The sequence below is a fragment of the Chenopodium album genome, chromosome 2 (assembly GCF_948465745.1).
Source record: "Chenopodium album chromosome 2, dcCheAlbu1.1, whole genome shotgun sequence".
Taxonomy (NCBI): domain Eukaryota; kingdom Viridiplantae; phylum Streptophyta; class Magnoliopsida; order Caryophyllales; family Amaranthaceae; genus Chenopodium; species Chenopodium album.
The window spans coordinates 20,253,308-20,272,091 of NC_137835.1; the positions used below are offsets into that span (position 1 = coordinate 20,253,308).

At 34.6% G+C, this 18,784-nt stretch overlaps 1 protein-coding gene across 3 annotated transcripts; it reads right to left on the bottom strand.

The window, feature by feature from the left end:
• Positions 1–6,986: 6,986 nt before the first annotated feature.
• On the bottom strand, positions 6,987–16,972 carry LOC145597191 (uncharacterized). 3 transcript variants are annotated; one of them, XM_081653351.1, is made up of 11 exons: positions 16,694–16,972; positions 14,921–15,635; positions 14,055–14,551; positions 12,955–13,094; positions 12,489–12,778; positions 12,207–12,419; positions 11,612–12,103; positions 10,072–10,734; positions 8,842–9,366; positions 7,919–8,164; positions 6,987–7,469 (listed from the first exon to the last, which is right to left on the bottom strand). In XM_081653351.1, the coding sequence occupies exons 2-10, from the start codon at positions 15,194–15,196 to the stop codon at positions 7,943–7,945; spliced, it is 3,318 nt and encodes a 1,105-aa protein (XP_081509477.1). In that variant the 5' UTR covers positions 15,197–15,635; positions 16,694–16,972; the 3' UTR covers positions 6,987–7,469; positions 7,919–7,942. The 3 variants fall into 3 exon arrangements, with proteins under 3 accessions (XP_081509477.1, XP_081509482.1, XP_081509472.1); XM_081653356.1 differs by lacking the exon at positions 6,987–7,469 and having other exon boundaries at positions 7,510–8,164; positions 14,055–14,283; positions 14,374–14,551; positions 16,694–16,971; XM_081653346.1 differs by lacking the exon at positions 6,987–7,469 and having other exon boundaries at positions 7,510–8,164; positions 16,694–16,971.
• Positions 16,973–18,784: the final 1,812 nt, after the last annotated feature.

Below are 18,784 nucleotides of genomic sequence, written 5' to 3' on the forward strand. Positions count from 1 at the left end.
GATTCAAAAGAATAAAAAAAAAGAAAAAAAAAAAAGAAATTCAAAACAAAAAAAAAATAAATAAACTTGCAAAGTCCAAATTTTCAAATACACAATTACACATCTTAGGGGCTTCTCTCGGGTCTTGAGCCTTTTACCCCGTTCTTCCTTAAACCATCAGCTTAACCACATTACAACCCTTGAAAGACCTCTTTGAGGTGTACATGCACTTGTGCAAAGTTTGGTTGGCGCTACGTTCGGCCTGATTCCTAACGGATACGTAGGCAACCTCACATCGAGGTGCGGCCACATTCATATTCATATCCATGCATGATCGAGTCAAAGAATATCCAATGATTACCCCTATCCATTTAGAGCTAGACTTGGGGGCTTGAACCCACATCATTTAGCCTACTTAGCCTAACGAGCTTCACAATAACCATAATAATTAAATCTTAAGTATAAAATTTTGATTTAAATTATCAATTGTTAATAGGACAATAATTCATTCATTAGAGAAGCTCGTTTCTAATTAATCTCGTTTTTCAAGCGCTCGTTATCAACTTGTTGAATAAACGCCGCTGATTGATGAACCGTTCGCGAGATATATATTGTACTATATATATGAGCTGAGTTTGAACAACTTTTAAGCTCGCTTAGAAGCCTAGGATCACGAACTCACTTTAGTTAAATGAAAAAAGTAGTACTCGGCTCACCTCAGCCCGTTCATACCATACATATAAATTTGTTTCCACTTTCTTTCAAATCTGATTGACTGATTGCTGATGAAGGGCTACAAGGTGTTTTGGTGTATGATACACATGAGACCAATGACCTTTAATATTTTTATCCTTTTCATTTTTGTTTTCGTCTTTTTTCTCCCAATTCTGGTGAGAGCATGAGTACCTAAAATGACCACCTCAACCGCGACCATATCCACGACTACTGGCATGGTCTTTAGACTTTTTCTCTTTCCTAATATAGGATGCTGCATTTGCTTCAGGGATTTTGGATTAAAGCCAATTAGGCGTGATTCATGATTTTTTTATTTATAATTCATTATTTTTCTCATCCACAAGGAGTCAAGATATCAATTTAGAATATTTTTTGAAACCCTTTTCACGACGTTGTGTCTGCAGGACAACATTGTTTGCATGGAAAGTAGAGTATGTTTTTTTTTTTTTTTCTAAAATCAGTTCTTATGTATAATTATACATTTTTTTTAAAAAAAAATGTACAAATAATAAAAATAGATTTTATATAAACCGTGCATCGTACGGGTTCTAATCTAGTTATTAATAATCTAGCATTATTTATAACTAATATAATATAAGTATATGACAAAAGAAATTAGATTTTTCATAAATTTTTAAATTTTTAATTTGTTTTTAAAATCTCAATTATGATAAATTAATATTGGTAAACTTTAAAATATCAACTATGATGAATTAATACCGGAATGGTGTGGCCACTTCACGTAATCACATATAAGGCAATTAATTAAATAATAGGGGGTCACGGTGATAAACAATTGTGTTACCTTAACGTATGTGGGTTACTTAAAATGAGAAAAAGGGATTACTCTCTTATAAAAGTGGAATTATCCTTTCATTTTTTTTAAAAACAAAATAATAAGAGTTACTCGAATGAACAAATGGGGTTACTTATTTCTAAATTACTTAATTTTACCCGTATAATGAATTTGGGTTATTTTTATGAACAACATGGGGTACTCATATGAAAATATGAGGTTACTCATATATACTACCTCCGTTTCTTTTTAGTTGACACGTATTCCTTTTTAGGAAGTTTTTTTTTTAGTTGACACGTTACTTTTTGGAGTAACTTTTTTACCTTGTATTTACAAGTTACCCCACTTGCTTTTTCATTCTCTCTCATTCTCTCTCTCTCCTCTCCTTAATATATGTGCATAAATCAAACGCGTCAACTAAATAGAAATGGAGGAAGTATAAATGAAAATTACTCTTATAAATCAATGTGCTAAACTTTAAAAAATTGTTAAAACTACTATCTAGTGCAAAAAATCATACAATTGAATTGTTATAGATATTTTTATAAGTGTATAATATTTGAATTACTCGTTTGGGATAAAAGCCTAAAAGGAGGTATCTACCCATTAGTTAAAATATACTTTAAAAATTTATTGTAGGGTAACAATTTTACAATGTTAAACATGAATTTGACAATATTATTTAAATTACATGCATTTTAAAAATCATGCGTGCATAAATACCTAGACATTAGTAATTATCATCAAAATTTGCAAGTATTGTGTGTAAACAACTAGTCAATTTAGGGCATGTTCACATTTACTGAGCTGAGCTGAACTGAACTGATTGGAACTGATTTGGTCTGAACTGAACTGAGGTGAAATGAATATTTTATGAGAGAGGGAAATTAGGAGCTAAACTGATTGGAGCTGAACTGGACTGAACTGAACTGATTGGAGCTAAGCTGAACTGTACTGTACTGAACTAAAATTAAGTAATGTGAACAGGCCCTTAGTCATGTTTTCTTCACTTTATTCATATATATAATTTTCAATAAATAGTTCAAATCATTAAAATAAAGTTAAATCTTAAAAATAAGTGATGACTTAGATATACGAGTAATAGAAAATGGAAATTTTGACTTTTACCACCAAAAAAAAATCAAAAAATTGTTTTTTACCACCAAAACTTCTAAAACTTTTATTTTACCACCAAAAAAAGTTCTAAAAATTGTTTTTACCACCTAATGTCAAGAAAACCGTTAAATCTAACGGTTTAAAAAAAATCTTTGAATTTTGTGCGCAAAACATGTTTTTTGTAGGTTTAGGGGGGCATTTTGGACCTATGGTTCCAATTTGAGGTCAGAATTGACAAAAAAAATGATCGAAAATGTCTCGTTTTGCATGTTCACGCAAATCGAGGTATTTTTAAACACGCAAAATGAGACATTTTCTATCATTTTTTGTCGATTCTGACTTCAAATTGGACCCATAGGACCAAAATACCCCACAAAATCTCTAAAGAGCATGTGTTTGACACGAAAATCGAAGATTTTTAAAAATTCCGTTAGGTTTTTGACGACTAGTGGTAAAAAAATAATTTTTTATTTTTTATTTGGTGGTGAAATAAAAGTTTTAGAAGTTTTGGTGCTAAAAAACATTTTTTTTTTTTTTTTTTTTTTTTTTTTGTGGCAAAAGTCAAAATTTCCATAGAAAATCAATAAAAATAAATATTAATCTTTTAATATGATTCACATTTAGGAAAAGAATAATTTAATTTTAACAAAAATAATATCAATTTAGCATAAGTAAAATTAGCCTAAAAAAATAAGGCAAAGAGAAAAGGGTGTTATTAACAAAGTATGTAAATTGGATGTACATCTAGTTAAGATTTTCTTTTTTTAAGGACTCTAATGTTGTATAGGTTAACACTTGAGAGTGTGTAGAGAGGGAGGATCGATAAGGAAATCTTCTACCATTTAAGCATGTGATGAGGATAATCGAGCTTGAATTACTAGTGAAATCAAAGTTAGTAAATCAAACTAAGATGCAATAGCCAATAGACTCCATGCTCTATTATTCCTCTTAAATCCAGATCTAGCACTACTATACTACAAACCTACTATTCGTACATACAAGTAAACTTCGATCCGGGGTCTTGGGTATCATCGTACCTCGTATGAGTCTATGACGTTGAACTAAGTTTGTTGCTTGTTAGCATCCATTAAAAACATTTCAAGTAAACTTGCACAAGGGATTACTATTCTTTTCTTTGCATTGGCTAATATCAAAAATAACATAGCACAAAAAAATAATATAAAATAAAAAAAATAAAAAGTAATTAGAATTCTAGTGAAACAACAAACAAGAGATTACCTCAAACCTCGAGATATCATATAAGCATGCATATAAACGGAAGATTGGCTAATGTGAGGAATGAAGCCTGGTCCGAGATCATTAACATACACTTCTCCCTACTAGTTAATCTCACCAAATATATAAGAAGTTTATATTACAAACTTTATAATAAAAATGGTGAGATTAATGATAATAATAAGTAGAAAAAATAGAAGAAGATCTTGGATCTGACTTCATTCCTTACAAGCCAACTTCCTAGCTAGCTTCTTTGATCATAATCTCCATTACTTACATTTGTGTTTTCCTTGGAAATTTTTTTTCTTTGAGAAAATCATTTTATATTGAGTTTTTCGTCAAAACAGACAGAGCCGTAATGCGGGTGCCAGCCAAAGGCGGCTAGATAGCATAAATAGGTACTCAATTTCATGCAATTTATATAGAGCTTGAGAAAAAGTATAGAAAAGAGGGTGTAAAGTGTAAAGTGTAAAGAGTGAAGTGGAAGAGTAAGTAAAGAAAAGTTGTAGATGTGGAAATCACATGAATTCGACAATAGGTCACCATTTTACACTTAATAAAAACAAATTTAAACAAAAATAAAGTTGTTTTAGGATTTTGGAATTGTATTGTTGTCTTATTATTAAGAACAATGCTTTTCTATTATTTTAATATTCATTTATTTTTTAAAATATTTGTAAAGTTTTTGTGGAAGACTTTTGTTGGATGTTAGTAGAAATGTAATGGGGAAGCACTGAAATTAACGAGGTCAGATCCAACAATTATGTATGGAATGTCGGGCATGCTTCTAATATTTCTTTGTTTTTTCTTGTTTTATTCATTCTATTTTTTTTATATGGTAGGGAATTTAAGTTGCTTCCTAGATTTGGCATGTGTGAAATAATCAAAATTTTCTTTGATCTATTTTTAAGATTAACACTATTATGTTAGAGTAGAGCATGAATTATAAGTTGTTGAGAGCTTAACATTCAACCAAGTAACTTGATCATAAAATATTATAAAACAATATCACACTACATTCATAAACAAATAAGCAATTTCCATAGATAATGCTAAAATTAAAAATAATTCCGTGTATACGTTGCTGTAAAAAGTATTTCCCACCATACCGTCCACGTAATAAAGATTGTGGTTATACACAAATTAGAACCGCTAATGGTATTAGAGGTTCTACTACCATTAGCGGTTCTATTTGAAGAACCTGTAATGGTTATTGGTTCTTTAAATAAAACCTCTAATGGTATTAGCGGTTCTATTTGAAGAACATCTAATACCATTAGTGGTTCTATTTGAAGAACCTGTAATGGTTAAAGGTTCTTTAAATTAGAACAACTAATGGTATTAGCGGTTCTTTATAGCCTCGGATTTTACGAACCTTCACTAAGCCTATGTGTATGGTATCACGGGAAATAGTTTTAAAACTGACATATATACAGAATTATTTTTTATTTTAGCATTATCTATGGAAATCGCACATCCTAAATTGTATAAAAGTGGAAAGGGTTATGGCTACCTCAAACATAAAACTTTAGGCCAATTATTTTGGAAAGAAATTACTCTAGCTCAAACTTTGTATGATTTGTATGCCACGACTGATTCATTATTTAGAAGGGTAAATGAAGGAGAAATCTGCTGTAATTACCGTTCCTAACTTGACCTTCAAAGAGTTAAAGATTTTTAAGTAATTTCAAGATAACTTTACCTATTATTTAATTTTTAAATTAAAAGGTGAGAGAAAAGAAATTATGTTCAAAGGAATAAAGAAGAAAGAGGGAGAAACATTCGTAGTGATACTATAGTAGCAAAACATATCTATGGCCTAAGTTTGACCACTTCAAATGAAATCAATTGACTTGATATGCAGAATAAAAGGTGAGAGATAGAAAATAATTTTCAATAGACTTTAGAAGCACCATCGATAATAAGGGGATAGCTCAAGTGGTTAAATCTTCCCTCCCAGTTTCAGGAGATCTTAGGATCGATTCATACCCCTGTCCTTTGCGGCTCTATAAACACCAAAAAAAAATTAGGGGTGTGCAAGACTTGGACCGAAAAAATGGGTTTGAATCGGATTGGAATGAACAATATTGGATCAATCCAGTGACTTCGGTCTAGCTTAGGAAAGTGCAATGCCAAGTTCTAGAAAACCCGGTTTTTTAAAATTATAATTTTGGAAAATTCTCATGGATACAATGTAGTCTCTTTTTCTTTTTGGCAATTATAAAAATTCTTATTATCATGGGTAGCATTGTATTAATATTTTAAGTTGCTTATAACATTAATAAATTGTTTAATTAAATTCTCAAGTATATTTAAAGTTTTTTTTTTAATATTATTGTAGAAATAATTTTTTCCCCTCTCCCCACTCACCGAGCCACCACTTGACCCCCACACCGGTCGACCAGCAGCGCCCAGCTCTCCATCCCATCGATGACCCCCATCCCTCACCCTTGTCAGCGACCTCCCATCCCCTCTCCCCCACCCCCGCAAGTCCACAACGCCCCACCCCTCAATGCCGAATTCTGCTTTTACATCACTGTCAAAACTTAGGCAATCTCTAATTTCATCACCTTACTGGCTTACTACAAAATCCCAAAAAAAAAAAAAATACAAATACCATAAAATTAAAAACCCTAGAAAATGGAAATCAAAATTTACATCTTGAAGAGCTTGAGATCCTTAAGATGATCAACAAATCAAGCTTAGTTTTTTGCATCAATTGTAAATTAAATCAAAAATTGCAGTTCGAAGACATTGAAAAGGCTTAAAATCATCGAAAATGGAGAAGAAAGAAAGAGAAATCGTCCGGGAAAGGGGATGGGAGAGGAGGGTAGGGGGTCGTCGCTAGGGTGGGGAGGTCACGGCGCCGACCGAGAAAGGGGTTTTGGTGGTGACTGGGTGGGTGGGGATAGAGGGTTGTTTTTTTTAAAAAAAATTAATTCTAAAATAATTTTATTATTAAAAAAAATTAATTAACTATGGTTAGATTTTTTAATTTAAATAGTTATTATCATTGGTAATAAAGAATATGATGTTACTAATGATAATAACTTTTCTTCTAATTTACCATAGAGAAAAATTGAAAAATTGAGTGTTCTAAAGAGAATTTCCGTACATATTTATTTTATTTTATTGTGAAGTCTTGCCTTAATATCAAGTATTTTAATGTACATCTCCATTGGTCTGCCCTCCTTACCCATCTTTTCTTCTCTCTTCTTCCCTCATTTTCTACCTTTATACAATTGAGCCAAAAACGACTAGCTTACTCTTCCTTAAAGCTGTCCATGGTCAAAAGAGTAAAGAACACTGCTGTTGTCAAGGATGAGAATGCTGGATTGCTGGTGCTTGGCCTCCTGTCAGTCCTGTGTATCTCATCGTCATCCTCGAATATCCCTCCATTTTCAAAGACCTTAATTGTCAGGAAATGAGAGGGACTTTGGTTCTTTTCTTTATTAAAACCAACCATTTGCTAATTAATCACATATAACCGATCTCAAATCAAATCAAACCGAGATTATTATACCCAGCCAGAGAAATTTGGTAGTTCCAACCCTATCTGGTGCAGTCCTGAACGCAGGAAATTACTGAAGAATTGCCGCAGTGAAGGCTGTGTGGAAATTAATGCAATGAGAAACAAAAAAAGGCACTTCGGGTGAAAATTCACACCGTTATTATTTATTATTTCACTAAATGTAAATTTAGGTTCACAATTGTAACATAAAAGCATCGATATGCATACATATTAATATCATAGCCTACCCTAAGCGTCTGCTCCACCAGCAATGGCAGCAACTTAGATATAACAGTCTTGATCAAGTGGCTGCCGCTTTATTTGATCCTAATCTATTTTTTTTTTCCCCTCAAATAAAATGTTTGAGAGAATTTGAAGAAAAAAAAAATCCCTCTAAAAAGGGAATGATTATACAAGCTTACCCTATGAACTTAAAGTCAACCACAATTTTTTTCCCGCCAAGATAATAAACCTAGCTAAGTGAATATACAAAGGATCTGTACAGTCTGAGAAAGAACAGAAAAAGTGGAATTAAGAAGTCTAACCTGCTAAAGCAAATAGACAAAGCACTAACTTTGGTTTTTTACTATCCTAACACTGCTGTAGAAGCGCCTGAAATCCTTTATTGCCTTCTCTTCTATCTGGATGGAACGGATTGAAGATGTTGATTCCACCTCGGGTTTGAACCAACGGCTTTGTGAGCCAGACTCAGAAGGTGACCCCTGACCAGTAGTAACTGCAAATCCAGTTGTCTTTGTTTTTGGGCTATGCGCAACGGATTGATTTTTACCCTGTTTTAATGGAGCAAATAAAACCAATATTAAGAGCAGTTAATAAACAGGGCTGGCATAGATGACAGTAAAAAAATGGTTATTAAAACTACAAAAATGCAGAGCAGCAAATTGCAATATAGAACAAAGAAATGCTTTATGAGAAACTGTCAGGAGAGAACTCATGTTAAAAAGTATTTTCAACTTAACTAGTATACACGAACACCTTACTACCCAATTTCTTACCATAAAAACTGGAAAACAAAACTCCACACTAACAGTAAAACAGCAAAAACAGATAAGCTAAAAACGTCAAATACTCATTAAAAGAGTCGCGGACACTTGAGCCAATAGATATCACAAGTTACCATTTCCATGTTTGACCATCCAAAAAGAACGCTAATTTTTCCAAGATAGTACAAAAATGGTATATTTGAGCTTTCCTTAACCCAACCATAGGCCAGGTTTATCTGCAAAACCTAATTCCAAGAAGTTCACTATAACACGAATAAATGAACCTAGTATAAAGTATAAACAAACACTTCAGAAAAAATACAACATAAAATCAGCTAACATTAACGAGACATTTCATTTTCCCATTTCTTTACTCACCCTTTAAAGCAAAAGAGAGGCAGTAAATGTAGAAAAACAAGACAGCTAAAAAATAATTACAGGGCAACTCAGTGCCATAATGGTACCTGCTGCATTTGTATGTCCCTGAGAGAAGGTCGTGAAAGATGAGGTGGGGTCCCAGAAGCAGCCCAAGGAGGAGTGCTTTTATCTCCATCAGGTAACTGTGTTGTGCGAGCAGGCGCCACAGGAATCGGGTTAGAGGCCAGCAAAGAGCTCAACAAAAATTTTCCACTACTCCTATCAGGTAGCTCTTCTGGTTTTTCTTTATTTTTTAAAGGCCGATTATTGAACAATTTGCTTTGCTCATTTTGGATCTCACGGAGAGAGGAAGACATCTTTGAAACCTTAGATCCACCCCATGCTGGCCCTTCACATTTGGGTGACGGTGGTGGTGGTGGACTGACAACTTTGTTAGGCTCATCAAGAGCACCACTCAGGAACATGGAGAGCCCTCCCTTGAGTCCCTTCTTGTTCTTCTTCTTCGTTCCCACCACCAATGAACCTTTACTCATACCCACACCAGGAGAGTCTTTCTCCAGAGAGAGATTTTGGGAGCCTTTAGTAAATGAATCTTCAGGTTCAGCAGGAACCTATAGCGCCAAAACAATAAATAACTCAATAAAATAATATAAAACTGATCATATTCCTGTAAATAAAAACAAGCTCATCATTGTAGTCATCAATCGAAAAATATGGAATAAATTACATGACATACACCTTCAGGTTTAAATTGATCAAACTTAACTTACAAAACCATATTCTCCTTCCGTGCCTAAATAAAAAGCGCCATTTTTCCCAAATTTCTTGTCCCTAGATTCAAATCTCTATTTCTCAAGTGGGTGGGGCCCATAGTTTACTAAGTTCAAAATCATGTAACCCACCTACAATTTCTCACTTCCCCTAAACTTACTAAGTTATAATCCCACTAAATTTTTTTATTATTTAACTTTGATCAACAACTCCCCACAAATCCTCTCCTAAAACCCCGTGCCCAAAAGAAATGGGGCTTTATTAAGGGGCAGAGGGAGTACAAAGTAATAAGGATCATATACACTAAACATACGACGATCAAACAAGTTCTTAATTGTTGTACTAGATCAACAGCTGCCAAACACTTTTGCTCACTGACTATCTTGTGATCTTATGCATTAAGAATGTTATTCCACTGCCTGATTAGGCCTTGTTCAAAACACACAACTCAAAAAATTAAGCAAAAACTTGAAAACTGTGATGCAAGAGCTATCTTTGACCAGCAAAGAGCACATATTATAAAGAAGATGCATCAGAAAGATCACCTTCCCCTCAGTCAACTTTGACAAATTGAGGTCCGCGACAGCCTTCACATGGTCAGACTCCAATTCTGTACCAGAATAAGCTTCTGTCTGAGATTCCTCATGTCTACTCTTTCTCCTCTGTTTCTTTGGCTTCCCTGCCTTAGAGACCTTGCCATCTGATACCACTGAAACTGATGACTTTGCAATTGTTGTCTCAATAGGAACACCCAGCTCTGCAAGTGAGCTCTCTAGAGCAGGCCGTGTTTCCAGCTTTGCAATCTGCTGATCATCAAGAATGTGTCCCTTAGACTGCTTCGCCTCAAGAACCTCAATCTGTTGCAACTTTTTCCGCAGTACTCTTATTTGCTTGCTTACTTCCTGATTTGTAACATTCATAGGTTGCAAAAAATTATCTAATCTGAAACAACCAGCTTTCTTTGCACTATAAGTCACGGTGAGGTTATTATCCCTGGTTCTTGGAGACTCACTGTCACTATTCTCCTCTTCACTGTTTAAAACAGCAGGAAATGTAGCTGTTGGAGTAAGGAGTCTACGATGACTCCATGACTCAGATGATCTTACATCCAGCACTTTCTCAACGTGAGCTAAAATTTCCAGTGAGGCAGTAGCAACAGTATTCAATGAAGTCGTAAAAATATAGTCAAAATTGCGAATAACAATTTCCTGCAAGTGCAATTTCTACATCAGATAACGAATTATATCCTCCTACATATTACAGAGTATATTTCAATGCTAATTTATGAAGAACATACAATATGAATATTTAATTAGTTTTTTTTTTTTTTTCAATACTATTTAATTATCTTTCTGAACTAATCTTATCAAAACTTATGAGACCTGAAATAAGTAAAAATAAGGTGAACAAAACAAGGCCTTAATGTGACAAATTGTATTGCTAAATAAGATTTTCCCCAAAAAAAAAAAAAAAAAAAAAAAAAAGTCATATTCACTCTTTCAACAACTATTTCAGCATTAAGGTTAGCTATCAATTTTTGAAATTTAAAAATTGGGTGGCTGAGCATACAAACAAGTCTAACTATTATGGAGTACAAGAATACAAGCAACAATATATGGTGTTATACACTCTAAACCAAGGCATGTGGTAGAGATGAGAGGGGGAAAGATGTTAGAAGTTCGAGCTCAACTCTTCCAGCAATTCTGACTTCAATAAGTAAAATATCTAACATATGACTGAGTAAATGCTCAATGTTTCCATCTGAATAAAATCTTAAATGAACACGATTCAACTAACACTTCTAGGGACCACGATTCTGAAAGTTTTACCTGATTGAATGCACAGCTGTCAACATGACATCTTGATCTCTAGTGTTAAAAGTATACCAATACAGGTAACCTCACTCTATTCTCATATATGTTATATGAAAAAAGCCGTACAGACAATAAAATTCAACAATGACATATCAACTATGTTGCAATAGGAAAGAGGAATGAAACACAAAAAATAAAAATAAAGATTTTTTTTTTTTAAAAAAAAAGGGAGGTTTTTGACTTTTAAGCATAATTTAACACTAAAAATTACCTCACAGTACTTCCGAAGATCACCTGCATCCAACGTATCTGCAATTTCCAACATTTGCAGAGCATTTCGTGGCTCCACCAAACACTGCGCAGCTACTTTCTCACAAAGGCCCTTTAAACTAGGCACAACCTTGTCACCAGCATTTTCCATTTTCACACCAGATTTAGCATTGTCAGACTCCATGTCATTGTACATGAATCCCTCATCCAACTCTCCCAAAACATCACTGACAGCAGGTTTTAAATTTTCACAGTCCTGTACTGCATTCACAGGATAAGCAGGATGATAAGTTGAGCCAACAATCAGTAGGTGTGTTTCACCCACAGAAACTTTAGTTGCCCTTTTCACACCGTGAAGCCTAGCAACTTCTGGTGGCTTGTCCTTAGCTTTCTTCCCATCCCACATATAAATGTCACCAGTCGATGTAACTGCACCATGCCAATACTTACCAGCAGAAATACTGACAATTTTTTTTCCATTAAGATAACATAACTGCATAGACAAAGGCAAACGGATAAAGAGGTATTAATAAACTGACATTCTGCTACAACATTGTGGTCAAATTAAAAACCTCTAGTGTATTTGGAATACCAACCTGCTGGCATTTGAGGTCAGGATCAGATGAAATCCAGTAAAATAGTGCCCCGTCATCAGTTAAAGCCATGCTATGCACCATACCTGTGGCAATAGAAACCACATGAAGCCTCTCCATTCTGTGAAACTTCATTAAAGCATTCCCATTTTTCTTCAAATTTCTAGCAATAATCACGCGTCTTGGTGTTACTAGTCGATGACCCCAAGTGAACACCTACAGCCAAGAGAAACAATGAAAATTTACGAATCCAAAAATAATGCCAGCTTGGTTAAACTTGCATACCTCTCCATCTGCTCCTAGGACCACTGTATGATATTTTGCAGCGGATACTGCCGTAAAGAACTTTCCTTTCAAATATTCAACCAACCTTGGAGTATTATTGGAGCTTGAGTTAGATGTACCATAACCAAGTTGCCCTTCCTTGTTGCAGCCCCATGTGAACACTTCACCAGTCTCAGAAACAGCAGCAGTGTGTTTATTTGCCGCAGCAACAGCCACTATTTTTGACTTAAGAGAACTAACCCTCCGAGGAGTTGGTTGGGTGTCCACAGAAGCATAGCCAAGTTGGCCCTCTGAACATATAGTGCACAAGAAAATCAAAGCTGGCATACATAAGTTACAGCAGAGGCAAGAAAAAAGAACATGATTCTGATTATAATGCAAATTTATGCAAACAAACACAAAATGAGCAAACTCAATGCAAAGCAATTTACACCCACTAATCACTAACTTTACACATCAGCTATACCTCTATTGGATCCCCAAGTAAAAACTTCACCACTTTCAGTAGCAATTACTGTGTGGTGTTTAGCAGCTGCAACTGCCTTGACACGTCGAGAACCAAGGCCTGAAATCACTTGCCTTGGTGTTATAACAGCAGCTTGTCCACTACAAGAAGACAACAATATCAGAATCTCAACATTGAACTCTGGACCCACAGCAGCCAGCAGCCAGCACACAGCACAAGATGCAAAGGTAGTTATAATACATTTAATGTGGTTGCAAGCTCATCAACTTCCAAAATCAGACAATTATGCATTCATCTATAAAAGGGCAGGAAAATCAATTCACTGAGGACAAATTCTACAACTATCAGCAGTAAAAAGTAAAAAGATATACAGTATCAAGTGTTTACAATGCATAATCACATTCAGAGGGGTCTTATTAGAGCAATTTGCAATTCCAAAACACAGGTTCAAATATTCAAACATTACTGGTGAAAACAAAATTAATTGGTGAAAACAAAATTAATTGGTGAAAACAAAATTAATCCTACAGCCTCATCTCCCTTGCCACACCATGTAAAAACAGTCCCAACAACCACACCATTGCTGCTTCAGGCTACAGTAAGGTGTGTGAGTACTTCAAAAAGTGATTTGCAATGGATATACTCCTGAGCAAGGTGGATGACCATTCATCACTCCACACAGTACCTGGCAAGATGAAAATTGACCAAAAGTCCAAAATTTTCCCACTATTATCTTCGTTGATTATTTTGCTTGCTTTCTTCCATTACTTGAGCCCTCTCATCAGCATCTCCAGTAACCAACCCTTGGTCCTTTTCGAAAACCCCCTCACAAACAATCCCTTTTGCAGCCCATCAATTCTTCCATTTTTCATTATTTTAAAATAAAAAATCCTAACACTTGGACTTCTCTAGGTAATAAGCCTTTATATTTAATGAATCATAAACTCATAACCATGCAAGATAAAAAATTATTCTTGATAAACATACAAGATTAAATTAGCCAATGGAAATACTTCATCAAGACGTACTACAAATTACATGATGATTACTTAAAAGGAAGAAGTGGAAGAGGAGAGGGGGATAGGAATCAGAGTCTTTACCTATGAATGTCAAACTCGGGATGTCCAAGACGGCCACCCCTTCCAAACCCCCAAGTATAAAGCTCCCCACGGCCAGTGACAGCTACACTATGAAACTTTGAGGCAGAAATCAACTTAATAAATGAACCATGAAGTGCGTCCAATTTGCAAGGTAACTTTTGTATGTGAGCATTTCCAGTTCCAAGTTGGTAATTAGTACCACTTCCCCAGCTTAAGACTTCAGTAGTAACTGTGCAAGAAAGAAAAGTACAATTTAGCCATCCAATCATATCAATGCATGAATTCCTAACAACGATCACTAAGAGGCAAAGCCACAAACCTGAAGCATGTTGATTACCCAGAATCTGCGACAAAGGTCCAGAAAGGAGATCGATAGGGGTTCGTAATTTGAAGTCCTCTATAGAGATTGATGCACCAGACTGAAGAAGGACACCTGCCACAGCACAGTGGCCAAAATAAAGAGCTCTATGGAGACTACTCCATCCTGATTCTCCATCCTAAAAGACAAGCAACCTAAGTAAGAAGAACAAGAGAGCAGAAAGGAATCTAACAATCATCCATTCTATTAGGCATTCAAATTCCTTTGAATAGTGTTATTACTTATTAGGAAAGGACATGAACAAAGGATGACAAGAAAGAAAATAAATGTTTCCAAGGCTGACATCAGTGCAAAGAATTTATCAGCAACTGACCCACACATGCAAATCCAAATGACGCATATTATACACTGACAAATACTAAAAAAGTGGTTCAAGTTAGATTTTGTTTCACAATGCATATACTAATATCCAAACTCAAAAAAGGACGACCCAACTTAACTAGAATAGAAGGTAAATCTTATAAAGACAGAGTAAAGAGTAACTCACCCTAGCATCAGGGTCAGCACCTGCTGCAAGTAACCTCCTCACGATAGGAATGTGATTTCTCCAAGTAGCAATGTGAAGAGGAGTAAGGCCAAATGCATTCCTCAAGTTGATATTACCACCATTTTTTTTCAGTTGAGTTAAAGCTAATTCAACATCAGCTAAGCAGCCCTCCTTCACAATAAGCCATATATCTTTCTGAGTCCCACCTAAAACAGATTTGCGCCCATGGCTTTGAGGACTTTGCTTATGCCCTCGGGGTGAAAGAGAACATTCCATCGACAGTGTTTTGAGTCAAAAAGCTTCTATTTAAAACTAATGAAATTTGAATCCAAGATACTTTAACCAGGAATAGCCTTTAGGAAATTGAGAAAAGAAAATGGTACTTCAAAACCAAAAATAAGTCGGAAAAGAGAAAACAACACAAGGGCTGTGTCCCTCTAAGAAAACTAATGCAACTAGTCCATCACTCCATCTCAATAGTTATTTCAAAAAATAGCTTGTTGAACAATCAGAAAATCTCAGCCATAATTTGGATTAAAGGAACTATCACAATATATAATTTGTCAACGACGCAGCCCTTGACCTAACTGTTTTCTCATCATATTCTACAGCAAAGTTATAGAAAAATCTGTTCACGCTTCAGATGCTGGTTCTCAGTTTCTTATCACACTTTTTGACTTTTTGAGGCACCAATATTTACAAGGGTTAAAATGTGCTGCATATACAAAAAATATACAAATTAGATGGCTAGGCCAGCACCTTGTTGCAAAATTAAACAGCTTAAGAAAAAGTAAAAAAAAGATCCACAAGTCGACAGTCAGTTTCACCAACATGAAAAAAGAAGGATCAAATGTGTGTCAGCTACAAACAAAAAAACTAATAAAGATTGAGACAACATTCTTGGGGACAAAGACAATTTAGAACTTCAAGCCTACTACTATATAGGTGCATTTAATTTTTCTTACATATATGTATGAAACAAATTCTGTACATATCAATCAATCAATCAAAGCCTGGCTTTGATTGATATGTATGAAACGAATTTCAGATAAATGCAAAGCACAACATAAAAGAGCAAACATATGTCTCAAGGTGGTTCATACATTGCTGTTGATCACAGTCTCATAAATAAATATTGCACAAATATACAGAACTATTAATATAAGCAATAATACATTACTGACATCAAATGTGTAAAAATTACAAACCTTATGATCATCCCTCAAAGTTTTTCACAAACAACAGTGTGGAATACTGCCAAACATATTTTGTACTCAAAGAACTGAATCAAATTCCATTTACAAAAGCATCGTTTCAAGATCACATATATAAACATTTCGATTTTCCGGTTTTCGGTGCTATAATGACAAATAAATGCATTTGAAATAGTTGAGACTTTTAGGGACCTTCTTAACACTACGATTGCCAACCAAATACTAAACGAGTAAATTTCAACAACAAAACTACTTGAAAACCCAATTTCAGCAAAATCAACTAACAAAAACAAGACAATGCTGCAAGCAACGCCAATAATCCCACTAAAAAATTAAAACTTTACATAAAAATTGATAAGAATTATCAGGATATTACATTGAATTGATCATCTAATCACAAAACCCAGATCAGATAAAGGCACATTGGATCCGCCCACTTGAAATCAAACAACACCCAATTCAGAAAATTACACATTGGAGATAAATTTGCAGGAAAAACAAATAAATAAATAAATAAATAACAAATTACCCATTTAAGATTAAAAAAAATGACAATTACCTGAGATAATTTGGTGATTTGAGAACGGCAAGAAGGATAAAAATGAGCAAATCAGCAAAGGAGTAATTATCTAATCCCTCATTATTTTAACTTCCTTTTTTCTTCTTTGAATATTACGAGCTTCTATAATAATAATAATAATAATAATAATAATAATAATGGTGTTTATAAATCCCAAAATTTGTGTTCACAAACAAGAAGAGAAATAGAGAATCAGAATATGCTTTCAAAACCAAAGAGTATAAACGGAGAAAATATTGGCATGAGAGAGAAACCGAAAGAATGGGCAAACGAGATACGGGTCCAAGAGCCTAAGGGTAATTTGGGAATATACCAATTTCTGTTTTTTAATTTTATTTTTAATTTATTTTTTTTATTTTTTTTATTAATATGCTCTAATGCTCATCTATGGTGAATTTTACATACTACCTCCGTTAAGTTTTATTTGCAACTTTTACTATATTTGGATTAATGTATGGTTGGTGCACCCGAAAAGAACATAAGGTATATTTAAAAGAACGTGGGCAAAAAAAGAACATTATATATATTATAAAGAACATGAGCATAATATGTTCTTTAAGTTTGATGATTATGTTCATTGAGTTTGAACTATATGTTCTTTATATTATACAATATGTTCTTTATATTATACAATATATTCTTTAATGTATGTACATTAAAAAAAAAAAAAAAAAAAAAAAAAAAAAAAAAAAAAAAACCAATCACTCAAGTAACTAGAAAAAAGAACATGTTCTTTAATGTATTATCATGTTCTTTTTGTAAAGACTTTATGTTCTTTGGCTAGAGGTGATCAAAGTTAGAACGGCCCGACCCGATTTTGGACGGGTTTTGGGCAGAATTTTTTCGCCCCCAAAATCGGGTCGGACCCGACCCTTAAATTTAATTTATTGGGCGGGTTTGGGAATGCGTATTATGCATTTTAGTTGATTTTTTTACTCGACCCGAAAAGCCCGCATGGTCGGACAATTTTGGGCATAAAAACTTCGGCCCAAAATTTGGCCCGACCCGAGAAGTGAGCTGATTTTTTAACCTTGGCCCGGCCCACCCAATGATCACCTACATCTTTGTCAAACACGAACATGTTCTTTTTTGTCAAATATAATGTTCTTTTTCAAACACGTTCAACACCTAAATAACCATGAAAAATAACATGTTCTTTTTGTAAAGACTTTATGTTCTTTGTAATGTCATGTTCTTGTCAAACACAAACATGTTCTTTTGTCAAACATAGGTATGTTCTTTTTCTAACACTAGCATGTTCTTTTTTTTGCCCATGTTCTTTAAAATATGTCTAATGTTCTTTCCGGGTGCACCATGCGCATGGTGCACCCGGGTGCACTATACTATTTTCATATTTGGATGCTTACTATTATTTGCAACATTCCCAAATCTTTCCCTTTTTAGTAAGTTTTTTGGGAAATTCTCTCTGGTAATCACAAACTTTTATTTTTTCTCATTGGTAAAGGTTGAAACTTTTGATTATCAATGATAATCACAAAATAATATAACCAAGTCAATGGTAACTTAACTTAAATAATTTGTTAATTCTTTAACCATGGTTTAGCAATTAAAGTGCAAAAAAGACACAACTACCCCCATTTAATTACCCCCAACCCCCTTTCCTCTTCCTTTTGATCTCTTTCCCCTTTCTTCTTCCTTTTCTCACCGCTGCAACCCCCTTCCAGCCACCTCGCTGCTGCCGAGCACCCTCGCCGCTGCCTCACCTCCCTTCCCCGGATACTCGCCCCTGCCCACCACCCTTCCCTGCATCCCCCGCCCTTGCCTCGGTATTGTTTTCCTCGTCGAAACCCAGAAAAAACCCACCACCTCCCTCGAAAACATCTTGAACCCATACTCAAAATCACCATATTCGACCCCAAAAATCCCTCAAAATGAATCAGACCCTCGTTCCCTCCCTTAATTTTACTTGTTGCTCTTCATCATCATAAATGAGCATCATCATCAAGTCATTCGATTAAGATATTTGATTTTGGTTTGAAATTAAAGCTTGCGGTTGCGAATTGAGTGCAACGGAGGCTGTTGTGGGACGAATTGGAGACACTGGTGGTT

Bases quoted from the DNA above. Each gene is read 5' to 3' on its own strand.
- LOC145597191 (XM_081653351.1), bottom strand. From the start codon at position 15,196: ATGGAATGTTCTCTTTCACCCCGAGGGCATAAGCAAAGTCCTCAAAGC. The intron at 12,420-12,488 runs GTATGCAAGTTT...TCTTGGCTGTAG, and splicing joins TCCTAGGAGCAGATGGAGAG to GTGTTCACTTGGGGTCATCG. The intron at 10,735-11,611 runs GTAATTTTTAGT...TTGCACTTGCAG, and splicing joins ATCTTCGGAAGTACTGTGAG to GAAATTGTTATTCGCAATTT.